This window comes from Mytilus trossulus, chromosome 7 (assembly GCF_036588685.1).
Source record: "Mytilus trossulus isolate FHL-02 chromosome 7, PNRI_Mtr1.1.1.hap1, whole genome shotgun sequence".
NCBI lineage: Eukaryota > Metazoa > Mollusca > Bivalvia > Mytilida > Mytilidae > Mytilus > Mytilus trossulus.
In genome coordinates this window covers 14,431,897-14,449,014 of record NC_086379.1, presented here as the reverse complement: position 1 = coordinate 14,449,014, position 17,118 = coordinate 14,431,897, and the positions used below count along the sequence as shown (strand labels likewise).

General features: G+C 33.7%; 2 protein-coding genes across 2 annotated transcripts; both read left to right on the top strand.

Annotated features, from left to right (window-relative positions):
* Positions 1–6,484: 6,484 nt before the first annotated feature.
* LOC134724666 (uncharacterized) lies at positions 6,485–10,017 on the top strand. Its single transcript, XM_063587825.1, has 2 exons — positions 6,485–6,745; positions 6,971–10,017. Exon 2 carries the CDS (start codon positions 7,136–7,138, stop codon positions 9,551–9,553), a length of 2,418 nt encoding a protein of 805 aa, XP_063443895.1. The 5' UTR covers positions 6,485–6,745; positions 6,971–7,135; the 3' UTR covers positions 9,554–10,017.
* A 32-nt stretch (positions 10,018–10,049) lies between these two features.
* LOC134726186 (uncharacterized) lies at positions 10,050–12,529 on the top strand. The gene is made up of 2 exons (XM_063590586.1): positions 10,050–12,486; positions 12,522–12,529. The coding sequence occupies exons 1-2, from the start codon at positions 10,050–10,052 to the stop codon at positions 12,527–12,529; spliced, it is 2,445 nt and encodes an 814-aa protein (XP_063446656.1).
* Positions 12,530–17,118: the final 4,589 nt, after the last annotated feature.

Below are 17,118 nucleotides of genomic sequence, written 5' to 3'. Positions count from 1 at the left end.
TAGGGTTGTCACTGACTCAGACGTACTTATGAATATAATTATTTTCTGTGACTGTATCTTACATTAATTTGTAGGATCCTTTACTATAGATAATTTAGCTGATCTGTAACAATAACATCTACATGCCTTATATATCATGTACTGTAGTACGCCGCTAGATTAAAACTGACGTGGAAAGGTAACACATAGCCAGCGAAAGCTCTTTTTTTGGGAGCCCAGGTGATCGTGTGGTCCAGCGGGACGGCTGCAGTGCAGGCGATTTGGTGTCACGATATCACAGTAGCATGGGTTCGAGTCCCAGCGAGGGAAGAACCAAAAATTTGCGAAAGCAAATTTACAGATCTAACATTGTTGGGTTGATGTTTAGACGAGTTGTATATATATATAAGAACATCTGAGTCAGTGACAACTCTACAACAGATTTATCCATCGGAACACCAGCAGTGATGGTGATACATGGCTGTGTACATTATGTATATACAACTCGTCTAAACATCAACCCAACAATGTTAGACCTGTAAATTTGCTTTTGCAAATTTTTTGTTCTTCCCTCGCCGACCCATGCTTCTGCGATATCGTGACCCCAAATCGCCTGCACTGTAGCCGTCCCGCTAGACCACACGACCACCTGGGCTTCATAAAAATGAAGCTTTCGCTGGCTATGTGTTACCTTTCCACGTCAGTTTAAATCTAGCGGCGTACTATAGTACATGATATATAAGGCATGGAGATGTTAACGCAGAAGCATGGGTTCAAATCCATGCGAGGGAAGAACAAAAAATTTGCGAAAGCAAATTTACAGGTCTAACATTGTTGGGTTGATGTTTAGACGAGTTATATATATATCTAACATTGTTGGGTTGATGTTTAGACGAGTTATATATATATATAACCGGTTTATATGATCCGTTCATCCTATATATTGACTCTAAAAATTATAGAGTTAATCTAAAAATGAGGGTACTTTCTCTATATAAAATGAGGGTACTTTTTTTGGCCTTCCAAATACCGTTTCGATCCCTAACATCACTGAAGAGACATTTATTGTCGAAATCCGGATATGGTGTATCAGCAGGGTTAAACAACATCAGTTGTTCGACCTGTTAGTCGAATGCGTTTTGTTTAAATATACTTTTTCACTCTTTTGGTCTTTTGGAAAATGTTGTTTGTGCTGTTTTTAGACCCTTCTACAACGAAATTTGTTTGACATGCACACGTATAAAAATTGCGGTTTTTATCCAACGCAGTCATAGGTTTGAACGTAGTTTTCAATTTAGACTCGTTTATATTTTTTTGTTTGGGCATGTATCATATTTTCCCTCCGGTTTATCTGATCCGTTCATCCTATATATTGACTCTAAAAATTATAGAGTTAATCTAAAAATGAGGGTACTTTCTCTAAAAATGAGGGTACTTTTTTTGGCCTTCCAAATACCGTTTCGATCCCTAACATCACTGAAGAGACATTTATTGTCGAAATCCGGATATGGTGTACTAAAGAAATATTGACACCGAATGTTTGTGGCACAACATCCTGTCCACAAGTTAACAATTTTTTTTTCTTTTTCTGTGACGTATTAAATTTATATTAAGATCCATTTTGTTACAACTTGTGATCAATTTTATTTGGCTATCGCCAATGGCAGTCAGCAGGGTTAAAGAACATCAGTTGTTCGACCTGTTAGTCAAATGCGTTTTGTTTAAATATACTTTTTCACTCTTTTGGTCTTTTGGAAAATGTTGTTTGTGCTGTTTTTAGACCCTTCTACAACGAAATTTGTTTGACATGCACACGTATAAAAATTGCGGTTTTTATCCAACGCAGTCATAGGTTTGAACGTAGTTTTCAATTTAGACTCGTTTATATATATATATATATATATACAACTCGTCTAAACATCAACCCAACAAAGTAGATCTGTAAACTTGTCATCGCAAACTTTTGGTTCTTCCCTCGCCGGGATTCAAACCAATGATTCTATGATATCTTGACACCAAATCGCCTGCACTGCAGCCGTCCCGCTAGACCACACGACCACCTGGGCTCTACAAATAATAGAGCTTTCGCTGGCCATGTGTTTCTTTTCCACGTTAGTTTTAATCTAGCGGCGTACTATATATATATACAACTCGTCTAAACATCAACCAATCAATGTTAGACCTGTAAATTTGCTTTCGCAATTTTTTTGTTCTTCCCACGCCTGGAATTGGAACCCATGCTACTGCGATATCGTGACACCAAATCGCCTGCACTGTAGCCGTCCCGATAGACCACATGACCACCTGGGCTTTATATAAATAAGCTTTCGATGGCCATGTGTTTCCTTTCCACGTCAGTATATATATATTGAATAATTAACTAATAAATTATTACGTTCAATGGATGTTGGATGAGTACCGCCACGACAGCTACTAAACGACACACATCTCTAGGAGATATCACAACTGCAGCATATAGTTTCAACAATAGGCAAGTGAATATATTTAGGCAATAAGTTCTACATCGCACCGAGTCAAACAATATGAAATAAATAACAATTAATTTAAAACTGGTGCGGAAATAATTGTGGAAATAATAGTTTACTTCACAATTTGACATTCATCTAATTCAAACAAGAATGAAAATCAAATGACAAAAAAACAATTGAAATTACGATATAGTATTTACAGACGGAAATATTATAAGTACATCTCCTATTGAATGACAAAATAGAATTCAATTATGATACATACAAGTCAAGTATATACAAATATATCTTAACTCTTAATAGTCAGGTCAAAGGTTATATATGTTGTCGTGAAAAATGTTGTCGTGAAAAATATTATGTGTTTTCCTAAACGCCAACCATAGAAGGGTACTTTACGTTTTCTGTTTTGTGTGTCTGTCCGTAAGACTGTCTCATAAATGTAAGGGTTTTGTATTCTGAAAGTGTGGTAACATCAATGTTAAACCAGTCGATTATAGCGAGGACTTTTAATGTTGTATTGCAGATTACGGTTTTGACTCTGTATACAACGTTCACTATAAAGTATCAATCTGTATTTGTTATATGGCTGTATTGGGCTGTTGAAATCGTGGATATTTATTCTTTGTGTGCTATCCTTCATAAACTGTAACATACTTTAAACAACATTCGATTCCGAGTATATCAATTTCACTCCACTATTTTATCCTATCAATACATTCCTATACATAAAGTATTTTGATATCGAAAAGTTGAATTTTCCAAACCTTTATGCTTTTCAAACAACCAATTCAAATAGTTTGCCAATAAAAGCTGCAAGTCATCACCAGGGGAAATTGTTTTCCATCTCTAATACAAATATATATATAAAACAATATACTTCAATTAGGTTAAACAAATCCTAAAGAGTCTAAAGTGAGACAACAGCATTTATGTGTGGAAATATTTTTCTCCATGAATTAAAGTGTTTTTTTTTATATCTTGTATAACATATCGGAAAAGAAATTTTCTGGGTAAAACACTAAGTTTTGACACTGCTTTTTCTAACATGGAAAAATTAAACCAGAATTCTGACTGCAATGCATATGTGTACGGTGAGCTACTACTTCATTGAATCTTGCATATTTTAAGTTCAACACATTCCACATAAATTTTATGAAACATCGTTAACGTTTCAAAAGCGTGGTATTAACCGATACAAACATAATTCATAGACCAACAACGTGTATCTGTTCTTATTTAGTGACTTCTACAAGCATTTTCACCAGAAATCTATTCCCCAGGAGAAAACAAATCCAACAGCGACGTTTGCTGTTAAATCGAGTCGTCCTAAATGTGTTTTTTTTTAAAGTTTAGGACTACGTCAATATTTAAGTTGATAAAATTATGGATAACGTCGTAACAGTCATGGAATGATAAAACATGTATTCAAGAATGTGTTCTAAGTTTAATTAAATCGTAGTGTTGATTGTTTCTGTTGACTGTTTTTGTTTATTGTTCTATATTGTCGAATGATTTAGAAAAAGTATGATAAATAAGTAATACAATACTTAAACGCGAATTTTACTAAGTGATGTCATAGAGAATTCTATTAAAACTTGTAAGATCCATTAACCAGATTACTCTTTTTAATTTAAATATTACTGTTAAGGTGAGTCTGTGAAGCGTTAAGCGAGCTTATTACTCGCTATTATTTCCTTGACACTTTTGAGCTAATTTGATATACGGATATACTGTTAAGTCTCCGTAAGCCGGAACATAGTAACTTTGCACTGGTACAATACAACTGTTGCGCCACTATAGTCATCCTTTATTTCTTTAATTTTTCGTTTTACTGATATTCTGAATGTGTTTGAATATCGTCCTGACATTACGTCTGTTTTAATAGAAAAAGCCCAGTTAGGGATTTGTCCTTCATCATATTACTACCAAGTAATGATTGGATTGGCTCTGCTGTTCAATTTATTATAAACTACGAACCCTGTTCTCTACTTGATCAACAAGCTAAATCAGAATTTAACATGTGACCTCAATTTGTCATGTAACGAGCTACGCGTATTATTAATTTCGATGGTTGAAATCGGAGCATATATTATATAAAATTTCTGTGTCGTGTAGTAATCCAATCCAAAGTTCGATATGATTTCACTAAACGATATTTAAAAAAAAATGACTAAATAATCATGAAAAAAAACAGGAAATAAGATAAGAAAGTGAAACATCTCATGCATTGAATTGAAAAATGAAATATATCACTGCTGGAAAAACGATAAGCAAAAGAGGAAAAATGAATGAACTTTAGAAAAAAAAATATTCAAAGGGAAATACCTTGGACACAAGGAAAAGCGACCACAAAACCCACATTTTTTTAAAATACGGTCGATAAAATTAAATACTGAACAACACGAACCCATAGAACGTACAGAGAGAAGAGAAAAAAACAAGTACCCCACACTATATTTGTTTTCATTAAAACCAAACACCCACTAATTGCAACGTTAACCAATCTGTAGTTCATCTTTCCTTCAAACGATCCTCGAAAAAACTTGCCAAAGATTAAAGATTTTGTTTAGTTGCAAAAACATTATTATAAAAACTTATGAAAATTGTAAGCAAATATTCAAACGATCAGAAATCAATAGTGACTGGAACTTTAGCTAACATTTAGATATTAAATAAAGTTTATCATCTTTTTCAGTGCATTTTCCCTTTGATCTTTTTTTGTGATAATGTTTTAAATCATGCTACTCGCTTGAGATGGAAAATAATCTCAAGAAACTAAGGAGGCACGTGGCGTTGCTAATAAAATTGACATGGAATTGACAACGTCGTCGTAGGTAAAATAGCGATAAACAGATTATCTTTTGTCCTCTCAACTTAATTGCTTTTTTCGCTTTCGCCGTACCGGCTCAAGCGAGAAAATCAAGCTCGTTGAGATGATCAACGATAATCTATAAGTATCGTGAATCATAAGACGAAATACATAAAGAGTATAGCATTTTAAATATAGTATAGCAAACATAGTATGTAAAAAATGAACGAAAAAGATGAGCAGGGATATAAAAACGAAGATATGGTATGATTGCTAATGAGACAACTTTTCGCTAGAGACCAACTGACAAAAAAACCCAAAATAACATACCATGCAAACCATACATATGTTTATGAACATGGATAAACAATACTTAAACTTTTAACAAAAGGAATTCATCAAAATGTAAAAATAGTTTGGCTTAAAATTTCTAAACACGTATTAAACCTTTTTTTGAAGATACGTATCAAACTAACACCTATGCCTGCAGTAAGAAGTTTTTTGTGTGTCTAACGATTTAAGTCATACTCCCAAATTTTTTGAAACGTACCAAGCATTGCTTGTAATCAACATAATAAGGCACATGAACTATTATGATATGTATGATATTGTAGTTTGCCTGGCAAAACGTACTTAAACCAAAGGACTTTATAGAACATGTACCAATAATTCAACAGGACATCATCATAAATTTTGGTTGAATATCATGTAATTTTTTGTTGCTGTTTTGTTGAATCAGCATACACCATTTTTTCTTTGAACAAAAAATTTATGTGACTTGCCTAATAATAATATTCTTAAATAATATTCGACACAAAAAACAAAACAATAAAAAAGCATTTAAACAATAATTAATAAAATATCTGTCACACAGATTTCCCTTATTTACAATGAAAATTAGGACCTACAAAGTATAATTAAATACGTACATAAAAGTACAGTAATTGAATAGACACACCACGTGAGACATTACAAAAAAGGTCTGGTTTGGGAGCTACAGTGAGGCAAATATTGGCAAAGTATATTTAACTGATAACAATGGCCAAAACAAATAAGGACAAAATAATAAAGGAAATAATCAAATGTAAAGAATATATGATATGGGAAAAAAAAATACGATAGTAAAACAAGACTACCAATTAAAATATTACAAAATGAATACCCCCTTACATTACCTCTTTCATATTGTTAAACTGATACTGTTAGATTTGAAATGTAATTCCAAATTGTTGGGTTACTTCATTAATTATTACTGAAGTTATTTATTTTATTTGTAATACTTGTAGATACGATTTTTGGGTATTTGCGCATACATGTAACGTTGCGCTCTTATGAATTGCTATATTTCCCGTTTTTAAAGTTTTATGACGTTTAGCCTTTTACGTACGTTACGTTGTCTATAGTTTTTATTCATTACAAATTATTTGATTACGGAGACACATCGTTATTTATAGAGAGATCATAATCGGTAAGAAATAATTTATGTACATTTTTAAGAACAATATTTATTTAAAGAAGAAATATTAAGAATTGTAAAAGTATATTTATTTCAATTAACTTTTTACTTTAACAAGTTATTCATTAAGCGTGAAAGAAAGTGTTTCCTATTGTTTGTTTAGTATTATGCCTGTAGTGCTTTAAGTTATATTTTTACTTACGATGTATGCTTATGTGTATTTGTATTCTATTGTAGAGAATCGGTTGATATAATATATGAGTATAAGAAGCCAAAATTAAGTGTAATTTTGAGGAATAAAAGATACATATTTATACCGCATACTTGAGTTATCGTCTTATTATAATTTGATGCCTGCCTGAATGATGTGATCCGCTACAATTCTCGATTACTCCAAAAAAGATGGATAGCGAAGAAGCGTATGAAGAATCTCGGAAGAGAAGAACAGTTAATTTGTCTCAGCTAACTAAGTTATACAATGAACTAGAAACAAAGATGATTTCACGGGATAATGTGAAACTTGTGAAAACATTATTCACAAAATTGTGCGACCGATATGAACAATTTAAAACTGCACATCTGGAATGTTTGGATTTGTGTACAAACTCGGATATTTTTGAAACACTAGAAATGAACTTTGATAGTTCACAGAAAAACTTTACAGAATTTCGTGAAAGATTCAATGAGTGGATGCGCGAACCAGAAATTACAAAAGATGAAGAAGACAAGAATAGCCGTGTCACGTCGGTGTCTCGGACTTCATCGTCAACACAGTATAGGCTGAAGCTAGCGAGGGCCAACCGCTTAAAGGCCGAGGTTCAAGTGAAGAAAATGGAAGAAAAGCAAAAACTAGAACGCGCTCGTCGAGAAATAGAAATGAAAGAACAGATGTTAGAAAGAAAAAGTCAGCTAGAAGAAGCAAAGTTAGAAGAATCTGTGTGGCAAGAAGAAGAAGAAGAAGAAGATACTGAGGTGACATCTAAGATCCAGCAAAACATAAACGTGCCATTTAACACAGAAAATAAGACACTTAATAATAAGGAACATGTTACAACAAAGAGTACAGAAAATGCCGTTTCAGGGATAGAGTGCACCACTGCCGGAAGTTTACAGTCAAGCAGCAGCATCGATACTGCATTCCAAAGATTAGCATCAACACTACAAGAAGGATTCAATCTACCTAAACCTGAACTTTTGACTTTTGATGGAAAGCCCACAGATTACTGCAAATTTATAAAGAACTTTGAAACGAATGTTGAATGTAGAGTTACAGATGATCAGTTAAAGTTAAGTTATTTAATACAGTATTGTAATGGTGAGGCTAAATCTTCGATTGAAGATTGTGTATTGTTAGAGAAAAAGGGTTATGAACGTGCTAGGTCTATTTTACACTCACGTTATGGCAGGTCACACATGATAGTTAGGTCTTATATAGAAAATCTTGTATATGGTGCCCCGATAAAGGCGTCAGATTTTGAGTCACTTTCAAAATTAGCTCTTGAAATGCAAAAGTGTGAGATAACTTTATCACAATTAGGATATGTTTCTGATATAGATAATACTGATAATCTTAGAAAGATTGTAAAGCGTTTACCTATGCATTTAAGGGTAAAATGGGTTGATATTGCTCATTCCATAACTGAAAATGGTAGAGAACCTAGATTTTCTGATTTAGCAAATTTTATTGATAAAAAGTCTCGTCTAGCTTCGTCAATGTTTGGTCTAGATCTCGTAAGAGAAAACTCAAATACATATAGAAAAGATATAGACAAACGTACTGATATGAATACAAGAGAGAAGGTATCTACATTTGCGTCTAATAATAATATGTATGACAGCAAGGCTACGACAGAAGATCGTAAATGTATTTGTTGTAATGGTACATGTAATAATTTAGAATTGTGTGTAAAATTCAAGTCTATGAGTTTAACCGATAGAGTCAATTTTGTAAGAACTGCTAAGCTATGTTTTAATTGTTTAAAGGGTAAACATTTTTCAAGGGACTGTAGAAAAGCTAAAATGTGTACTGTAGAAAATTGTAGCTCTAAACATCACATTTTAATGCATAGTTGGGGTAAAAATAACAACACTGATCACACGGCTACAAAGGTAAGCGTCCATTGTTCATCCGCCGGGACAGTTATTAAGAATTGTCTAGGAATTATACCCGTCGAGGTTAAAGGGTCAAATGGGAAAACTTGTCAAACTTATGCCTTGATTGATGATGGAGCGGATAAAACGTTATGTGACGAGCGTTTGATAAAAATGCTAGAAACCGAAAGTAGACCGGTTACATTTAAAATGACAACAGCAACAGCACAGCGAGTCCGACATGAAGGTCAAGAGGTTGACTTACATGTACAATCAGTTGGCAGCAACTGTCCGATAACACTTAGTAAGGTATGGTCAGTTAAAAATCTACCGATATCGACACACTCAGCCGCAAATAATAAAGATATTAAGAGTATTAAACACTTGTCAGATATTTATATACCAGAAATAAGCAGCAATAAAGTTCTGCTTCTAATAGGCACCGATACACCAGAAGCACATATTCCGATAGAAGTGCGTTCAGGAAGTAGTCATGAGCCATATGCCGTACGAACGCGCTTAGGATGGATCGTTAGAGGACCAATCAACAACACAAGCACCAGTGATGTAGTTAACGTCAATTTTGAGCATGCAGATAATGTAATTTTGCAGCAGCAGTTAGAGCGACTTTGGACCACTGATTTTCTCGATCAGCCTAGCACGGAGAAAGTATGCATGTCTCTGGAGGATAAACGCGCCTTGAAAACAATGGAGTCAACAATAGCCTAAGAAGATGGACACTATAAACTCGGATTACCGTGGCGGGATGAAAATGTAAAATTGCCGAATAATTTGCCTTTAGCACATGCTCGATTGAATCAATTACACCGCAAATTGTCACATGATCCGAAGCTGCATGAAATGTACACAGCAACAGTAAGTGATTATATACAAAAAGGATATGCAAAGGAAGTTACTGATGTAAGTAATGAGTCAAGTCACATATGGTACCTTCCACACCACCCTGTCACAAATGAACATAAACCCGGAAAGGTGAGAGTAGTCTTCGATTGTGCAGCCAAATTTAAAGATGTTTCGCTAAATAGCCGATTATTACAAGGTCCAGACTTTATGAACAGCTTGGTAGGAGTTCTAATGAGATTTAGACAAGACCACATTGCATTAGCTGCTGATATAGAGGCTATGTTTCATCAAGTCCGCGTGAAAGACGATGACTGTGATGCTTTACGATTTTTATGGTAAGGTACAGCCAAAATGTTACCAGATGCAGGTTCATCTGTTTGGTGCAACATCATCGCCCAGTTGTGCCGCATACGCATTGAAAAAGACAGCTATCGACAACGGTGAGTTATTTGATACAGAGATAGCATCAACCGTAGAAAGAAACTTTTATGTAGACGACCTCTTGAAGTCAGTGGACACGGAAGAAAGGGCCGTTCAGCTTGCAACGGATTTACGAGAAATTATGAAACGTGGTGGATTCCGATTAACGAAGTGGTTAAGTAACAGTAAAGTCGTTATAAACGAAATACCGAATTCGGAACGAGCACCTTCAGTTGAAATTTTGAAGTCAAACACAGCTTTGCCGACCGATCGCGCACTAGGCGTAATATGGGATGTAAATGATGATGCCATCAAATATAAAGTCAAACTCGAAGAGAAGCCGCTGACAAGACGCGGAATAACTTCTACAGTAAGTTCGATATTTGATCCACTGGGACTCATAGCGCCAATCATTTTAAAAGGGAAAATTATATTACAAGAACTTAGTAAACAGTCAATTAAGCTTGGATGGGACGATCCTATACCAAAAGAAAAAGAAGAAGAATGGATAAAATGGAAATCGACTCTGCCAGAAATTGAAAATATATCAATACCTAGATGCTTCAAGACAAAAGACATGAAAGAAATATCTGATGCTCAACTTCATATATTTAGCGATGGTTCTGAAATTGGTTATGGAGCATGCGCTTACTTACGTCTAGTAGACACTAATGGAAAAGTGAACTGTTCACTTATTCTGGGGAAATCTCGTTTAGCGCCATTAAAACAGACAACAATTCCCAATCTAGAGTTATCAGGTGCCGTTGTTGCATGCAAACTTTACGAAATAATTAGAGACGAATTAGAGATTAAGATTGACAGCGTAGTGTTTTGGACCGATAGTATGATAGTACTTGGATACATTAAGAATGAATCTCGTCGTTTTAAAACATTTGTTGCAAACAGATTGAGCAGCATTCACGAGTTGACATCACCAGGTCAGTGGCGATACGTAGATACAAGATCAAATCCTGCCGACATAGCATCTAGAGGCATTCTTGCAACAGATAATAAGCAGATCAAATTTTGGCTCCATGGACCAGAATTCTTGTTGAAAGACTCGTATGAATGGCCGAAACCAAAAGCTGTATCAACGGTAGACGAGCAAGATATTGAGATCAAAAAGGTTGTTATGATTAACTCAACTACAACTGATTCGATACGCGATATAATTACATACTTTTCAAACTGGCAAGTATTACAACGGACTGTAGCATGGCTAATCCGTTTCAAGAAATATTGTATACGTCGTTTCTTAAAACGAGACGATGAAATAAAGACAGACAGCTTAGATGCCGATGAATTACAGGAAGCAACAAGGTATATATTGATACATGTACAACAAGAATCATTCTTAAATGAAATCAAAATGCTTGAAAAGCAAAATCCTGTTAAGAAAGATAGTCGTTTAGCATCTTTAAATCCTGTTATGCATGATGGGTTATTGCGCGTCAAGAGACGTCTCAACTTGTCACTAAGCAAATGTCCGGTCATTATACCAAATTCTCATCACGTGACCACTTTGATAATCAGGTCGTTTCATGAACAAAATGGTCATACAGGAATGGCACAAGTGCTAGCATCATTACGGGAAAAGTATTGGATTTTAAAAGGACCTAGTACTGTCCGAACAGTTTTGAACAGGTGTGTAAGATGTAGACGATATCAAGCACCGCTCTGTTTTCAGAAGATGGCTTCTGTTATAGACGATCAGAAAACTCCTGATAAACCACCATTTACCTTTGTTGGAATAGACTACTTTGGTCCATTAAATGTTAAAGTTGGACGTTCAGTCGTTAAAAGATACGGTTGCCTTTTTACATGTCTGACAACAAGAGCTGTTCACATAGAAGTAGCTCATAGTTTGACTACAGATTCCTTTATTTCTGCTTTCCAACGTTTTACGAGCAGGCGAGGCATACCTGAAAAGGTGTATAGTGATAACGGGACAAATCTTGTCAGTGGAGAATCGGAACTTCGGAAATATATTGATCAATGGAACAAAACAAAAATATCCAGTTACATGTCACACAAGGATATTAATTGGACTTTCAATCCGCCAAACGCTAGTCATCGTGGTGGTGCATGGGAAAGAATGATTCGTACGACACGCAAAATTCTCAGAGCTCTTGCAAATGAACAACTGCTTACCGACGAACAGTTACTTACCTTTATGGCTGAAGCCGAAAGAATCGTCAATGATAGACCGATAACAGTAGTCAGTAATGATTCTCGAGATTTGCCAGTTCTCACACCGAATATGTTGTTACTTATGAAAAACAACACTTCAATACCGCAAGGGGTGTTTGACGAGAAAGATGTGTATGCTAAAAGGTGGTGGAAGCAGATACAATACTTAGCCAATGTATTCTGGAGACGTTGGTTACGTGAATATTTGCCAACTCTACAACAGAGAAATAAATGGCAAAGAGAACAGCGAGATATACAGATTGACGACATTGTAATCGTTGCAGATGACCATACACCGAGAGGACAGTGGCCATTAGGCCGAGTAATTGAAGTTATTAGGAGCCGCGATAGTCTTATACGTAGTTGTGTGATCAAAACAAAAGAGTCAAAATTTTTAAGACCAGTAACAAAACTATGCATACTTGAATGTTCTCAATAGAATTTACAATAATTAATTGATATTTTATTAGTTTTTTGTGTGATGACAATTTTATAGAAATGTCATGGTGGGGAGTGTTAGATTTGAAATGTAATTCCAAATTGTTGGGTTACTTCATTAATTATTACTGAAGTTATTTATTTTATTTGTAATACTTGTAGATACGATTTTTGGGTATTTGCGCATACATGTAACGTTGCGCTCTTATGAATTGCTATATTTCCCGTTTTTAAAGTTTTATGACGTTTAGCCTTTTACGTACGTTACGTTGTCTATAGTTTTTATTCATTACAAATTATTTGATTACGGAGACACATCGTTATTTATAGAGAGATCATAATCGGTAAGAAATAATTTATGTACATTTTTAAGAACAATATTTATTTAAAGAAGAAATATTAAGAATTGTAAAAGTATATTTATTTCAATTAACTTTTTACTTTAACAAGTTATTCATTAAGCGTGAAAGAAAGTGTTTCCTATTGTTTGTTTAGTATTATGCCTGTAGTGCTTTAAGTTATATTTTTACTTACGATAACCGTTGGTTTTCCCGTTTGAATGGTTTTACACTAGTAATTTTGGGGCCCTTTATAGCTTGTTGTTCGATGTGAGCCAAGGCTCCGTGTTGAAGGCCGTACTTTAACCTATAATGGTTTAATTTTTAAATTGTTATTTGGATGGAGAGTTGTCTCATTGGCACTCACACCACATCTTCCTATATCTATTATTTGTATTTGTATTCTATTGTAGAGAATCGGTTGATATAATATATGAGTATAAGAAGCCAAAATTAAGTGTAATTTTGAGGAATAAAAGATACATATTTATACCGCATACTTGAGTTATCGTCTTATTATAATTTGATGCCTGCCTGAATGATGTGATCCGCTACAGATACTTATAACAAGTGTTGTAAAGAAATGTAACCGACTATATAAAGTTTCCCGGAAAACGTCAAGTGTATGATCAGATAAAATTATTTAAACATTGAACATGTATGGAAAGAAGCAAATCCATCTGAAATCGACATTAATAATGCATCAAGTTTCTCAAGATATGTCAGACTGATTCAAAGGTAAGTTATAGGACCTGCTTATTTTGTAATCGTATAAATTTAGAATTATTAAGAAAATAAAAGACGTTAAATAAAGCCTCTGCTCCGATTCCAACGAGCTCTCATTGTCAAATATTTTGAGTATTTAAATATGAATAGCAAATATAGAGTAGAATTAATGGCAGTATGCTCTATTTAGTGTAGTCAATTTATTTATTTATACACAATGCTTTAATACTAGGGATGTAAACGAGTACTCGAGTATCGCTCGGTACCAAATCGAATACCAAAATAATACTCGAATAATTGATTTCCTGTCATAAAGGTGTTGCCTTCTTGAAGAAAAATATTTTTATTTATAACGCCTTCCAGGAAATTTGATGTTCAACAAAATCGAATATTTGTGTTTCATTGTTATTTGAAATTCCTTCAAAAATGAGTGTACTGATCTTTATGCTAATGATTTAACTTTACATCTTTCTGGGTATCAAACGTGGTACATAGCTTTCCAAAACAAAATTTGAAAAATGAGAAAATAGGGGGGCCAAAAACAGGCCTTTTCGTCATTTGTTCTTTAAAATTCTATGATAAATATATACTTGAAGAGCTTTATGACAAAAGACACATAACGTAAATATTCAAAACCTTCTAAAGCAACCTTTCAGGTGGAAGTTGATTTCAAAAGTCAATGCATTATTAAGATAATATAATAGAGTAAAACAAACGTTCTTTTGCGACGATGTGAAGGATACATGTGTCAACCCGGACCAATTTGTTAAAAAATCATCTATTGACATTCAAGTCAAACGTTTTGTTGCCAACATATTTACATTTATGTTTAAACACTGCACAAAGTTTGGCTGTATAGTTTAAATATTGTTAAAATTTGTATACGGGGACAGAATGTTACATTCCTTCAATGTTTTAATTCCTCACAGATGTAAAATTTTATTGCACATGCGCACTATCAGAATAAACATTTTGTTTTGGAAAGCTATGTATCACGTTTGTTTAAAATACTCAAAATATTTGAAAATTTTAGAGTATTTTAGGACATTGATCGTATGTTCTTTGCTGTTTGTCTTATAATAGGCCAACTGTTATAAAGTTTTTAATCCGAGAGAGAATATACTGGATACATGGTAGATTTTTGTGCCACAACAGGCGCATAGACACACTTTCCTTGATCAGTAACTTTGCTTTGTAAGTTCATATCTTACCAAGTTTGATAATAATATTCGACACAAAAAACAAAACAATAAAAAAGCATTTAAACAATAATTAATAAAATATCTGTCACACAGATTTCCCTTATTTACAATGAAAATTAGGACCTACAAAGTATAATTAAATACGTACATAAAAGTACAGTAATTGAATAGACACACCACGTGAGACATTACAAAAAAGGTCTGGTTTGGGAGCTACAGTGAGGCAAATATTGGCAAAGTATATTTAACTGATAACAATGGCCAAAACAAATAAGGACAAAATAATAAAGGAAATAATCAAATGTAAAGAATATATGATATGGGAAAAAAAATACGATAGTAAAACAAGACTACCAATTAAAATATTACAAAATGAATACCCCCTTACATTACCTCTTTTATATTGTTAAACTGATACTTATAACAAGTGTTGTAAAGAAATGTAACCGACTATATAAAGTTTCCCGGAAAACGTCAAGTGTATGATCAGATAAAATTATTTAAACATTGAACATGTATGGAAAGAAGCAAATCCATCTGAAATCGACATTAATAATGCATCAAGTTTCTCAAGATATGTCAGACTGATTCAAAGGTAAGTTATAGGACCTGCTTATTTTGTAATCGTATAAATTTAGATTTATTAAGAAAATAAAAGACGTTAAATAAAGCCTCTGCTCCGATTCCAACGAGCTCTCATCGTCAAATATTTTGAGTATTTAAATATGAATAGCAAATATAGAGTAGAATTAATGGCAGTATGCTCTATTTTGTGTTGTCAATTTATTTATTTATACACAATGCTTTAATACTAGGGATGTAAACGAGTACTCGAGTATCGCTCGGTACCAAATCGAATACCAAAATAATACTCGAATAATTGATTTCCTGTTATAAAGGTGTTGCCTTCTTGAAGAAAAATATTTTTATTTATAACGCCTTCCAGGAAATTTGATGTTCAACAAAATCGAATATTTGTGTTTCATTGTTATTTGAAATTCCTTCAAAAATGAGTGTACTGATCTTTATGCTAATGATTTAACTTTACATCTTTCTGGGTATCAAACGTGGTACATAGCTTTCCAAAACAAAATTTGAAAAATGAGAAAATAGGGGGGCCAAAAACAGGCCTTTTCGTCATTTGTTCTTTAAAATTCTATGATAAATATATACTTGAAGAGCTTTATGACAAAAGACACATAACGTAAATATTCAAAACCTTCTAAAGCAACCTTTCAGGTGGTAGTTGATTTCAAAAGTCAATGCATTATTAAGATAATATAATAGAGTAAAAAAAAACGTTCTTTTGCGACGATGTGAAGGATACATGTGTCAACCCGGACCAATTTGTTAAAAAATCATCTATTGACATTCAAGTCAAACGTTTTGTTGCCAACATATTTACATTTATGTTTAACCACTGCACAAAGTTTGGCTGTATAGTTTAAATATTGTTAAAATTTGTATACGGGGACAGCATGTTACATTCCTTCAATGTTTTAATTCCTCACAGATGTAAAATTTTATTGCAAATGCGCACTATCAGAATAAACATTTTGTTTTGGAAAGCTATGTATCACGTTTGTTTAAAATACTCAAAATATTTGAAAATTTTAGAGTATTTTAGGACATTGATCGTATGTTCTCTGGTGTTTGTCTTATAATAGGCCAACTGTTATAAAGTTTTTAATCCGAGAGAGAATATACTGGATACATGGTAGATTTTTGTGCCACAACAGGCGCATAGACACACTTTCCTTGATCAGTAACTTTGCTTTGTAAGTTCATATCTTACCAAGTTTGATTTAATTGAATATTCCGGGATGTCACAGAAGCAAATTTAAAGATATTTCATTAAACCAATGATTTGTTTTGTGACTTGTACAGAAAAGTATAAAATTCTATTTGACTCAACTACCATTAATTTCTTACATGTAATTTGACTTTGAATTGAGGAAGGAGAGGTGCAATAGCTATCTAAATTAAAAAGAAAAATTGTTCGTATTGCCCAATCTTAACTTGCCTATGTGTTATTTTGTTTGTGCGATTGTTTACCATGGTACTGCTAGTTCCATTTCGACTTCTGATTTTTATGCTCCTTGTTATCGCATGCCTC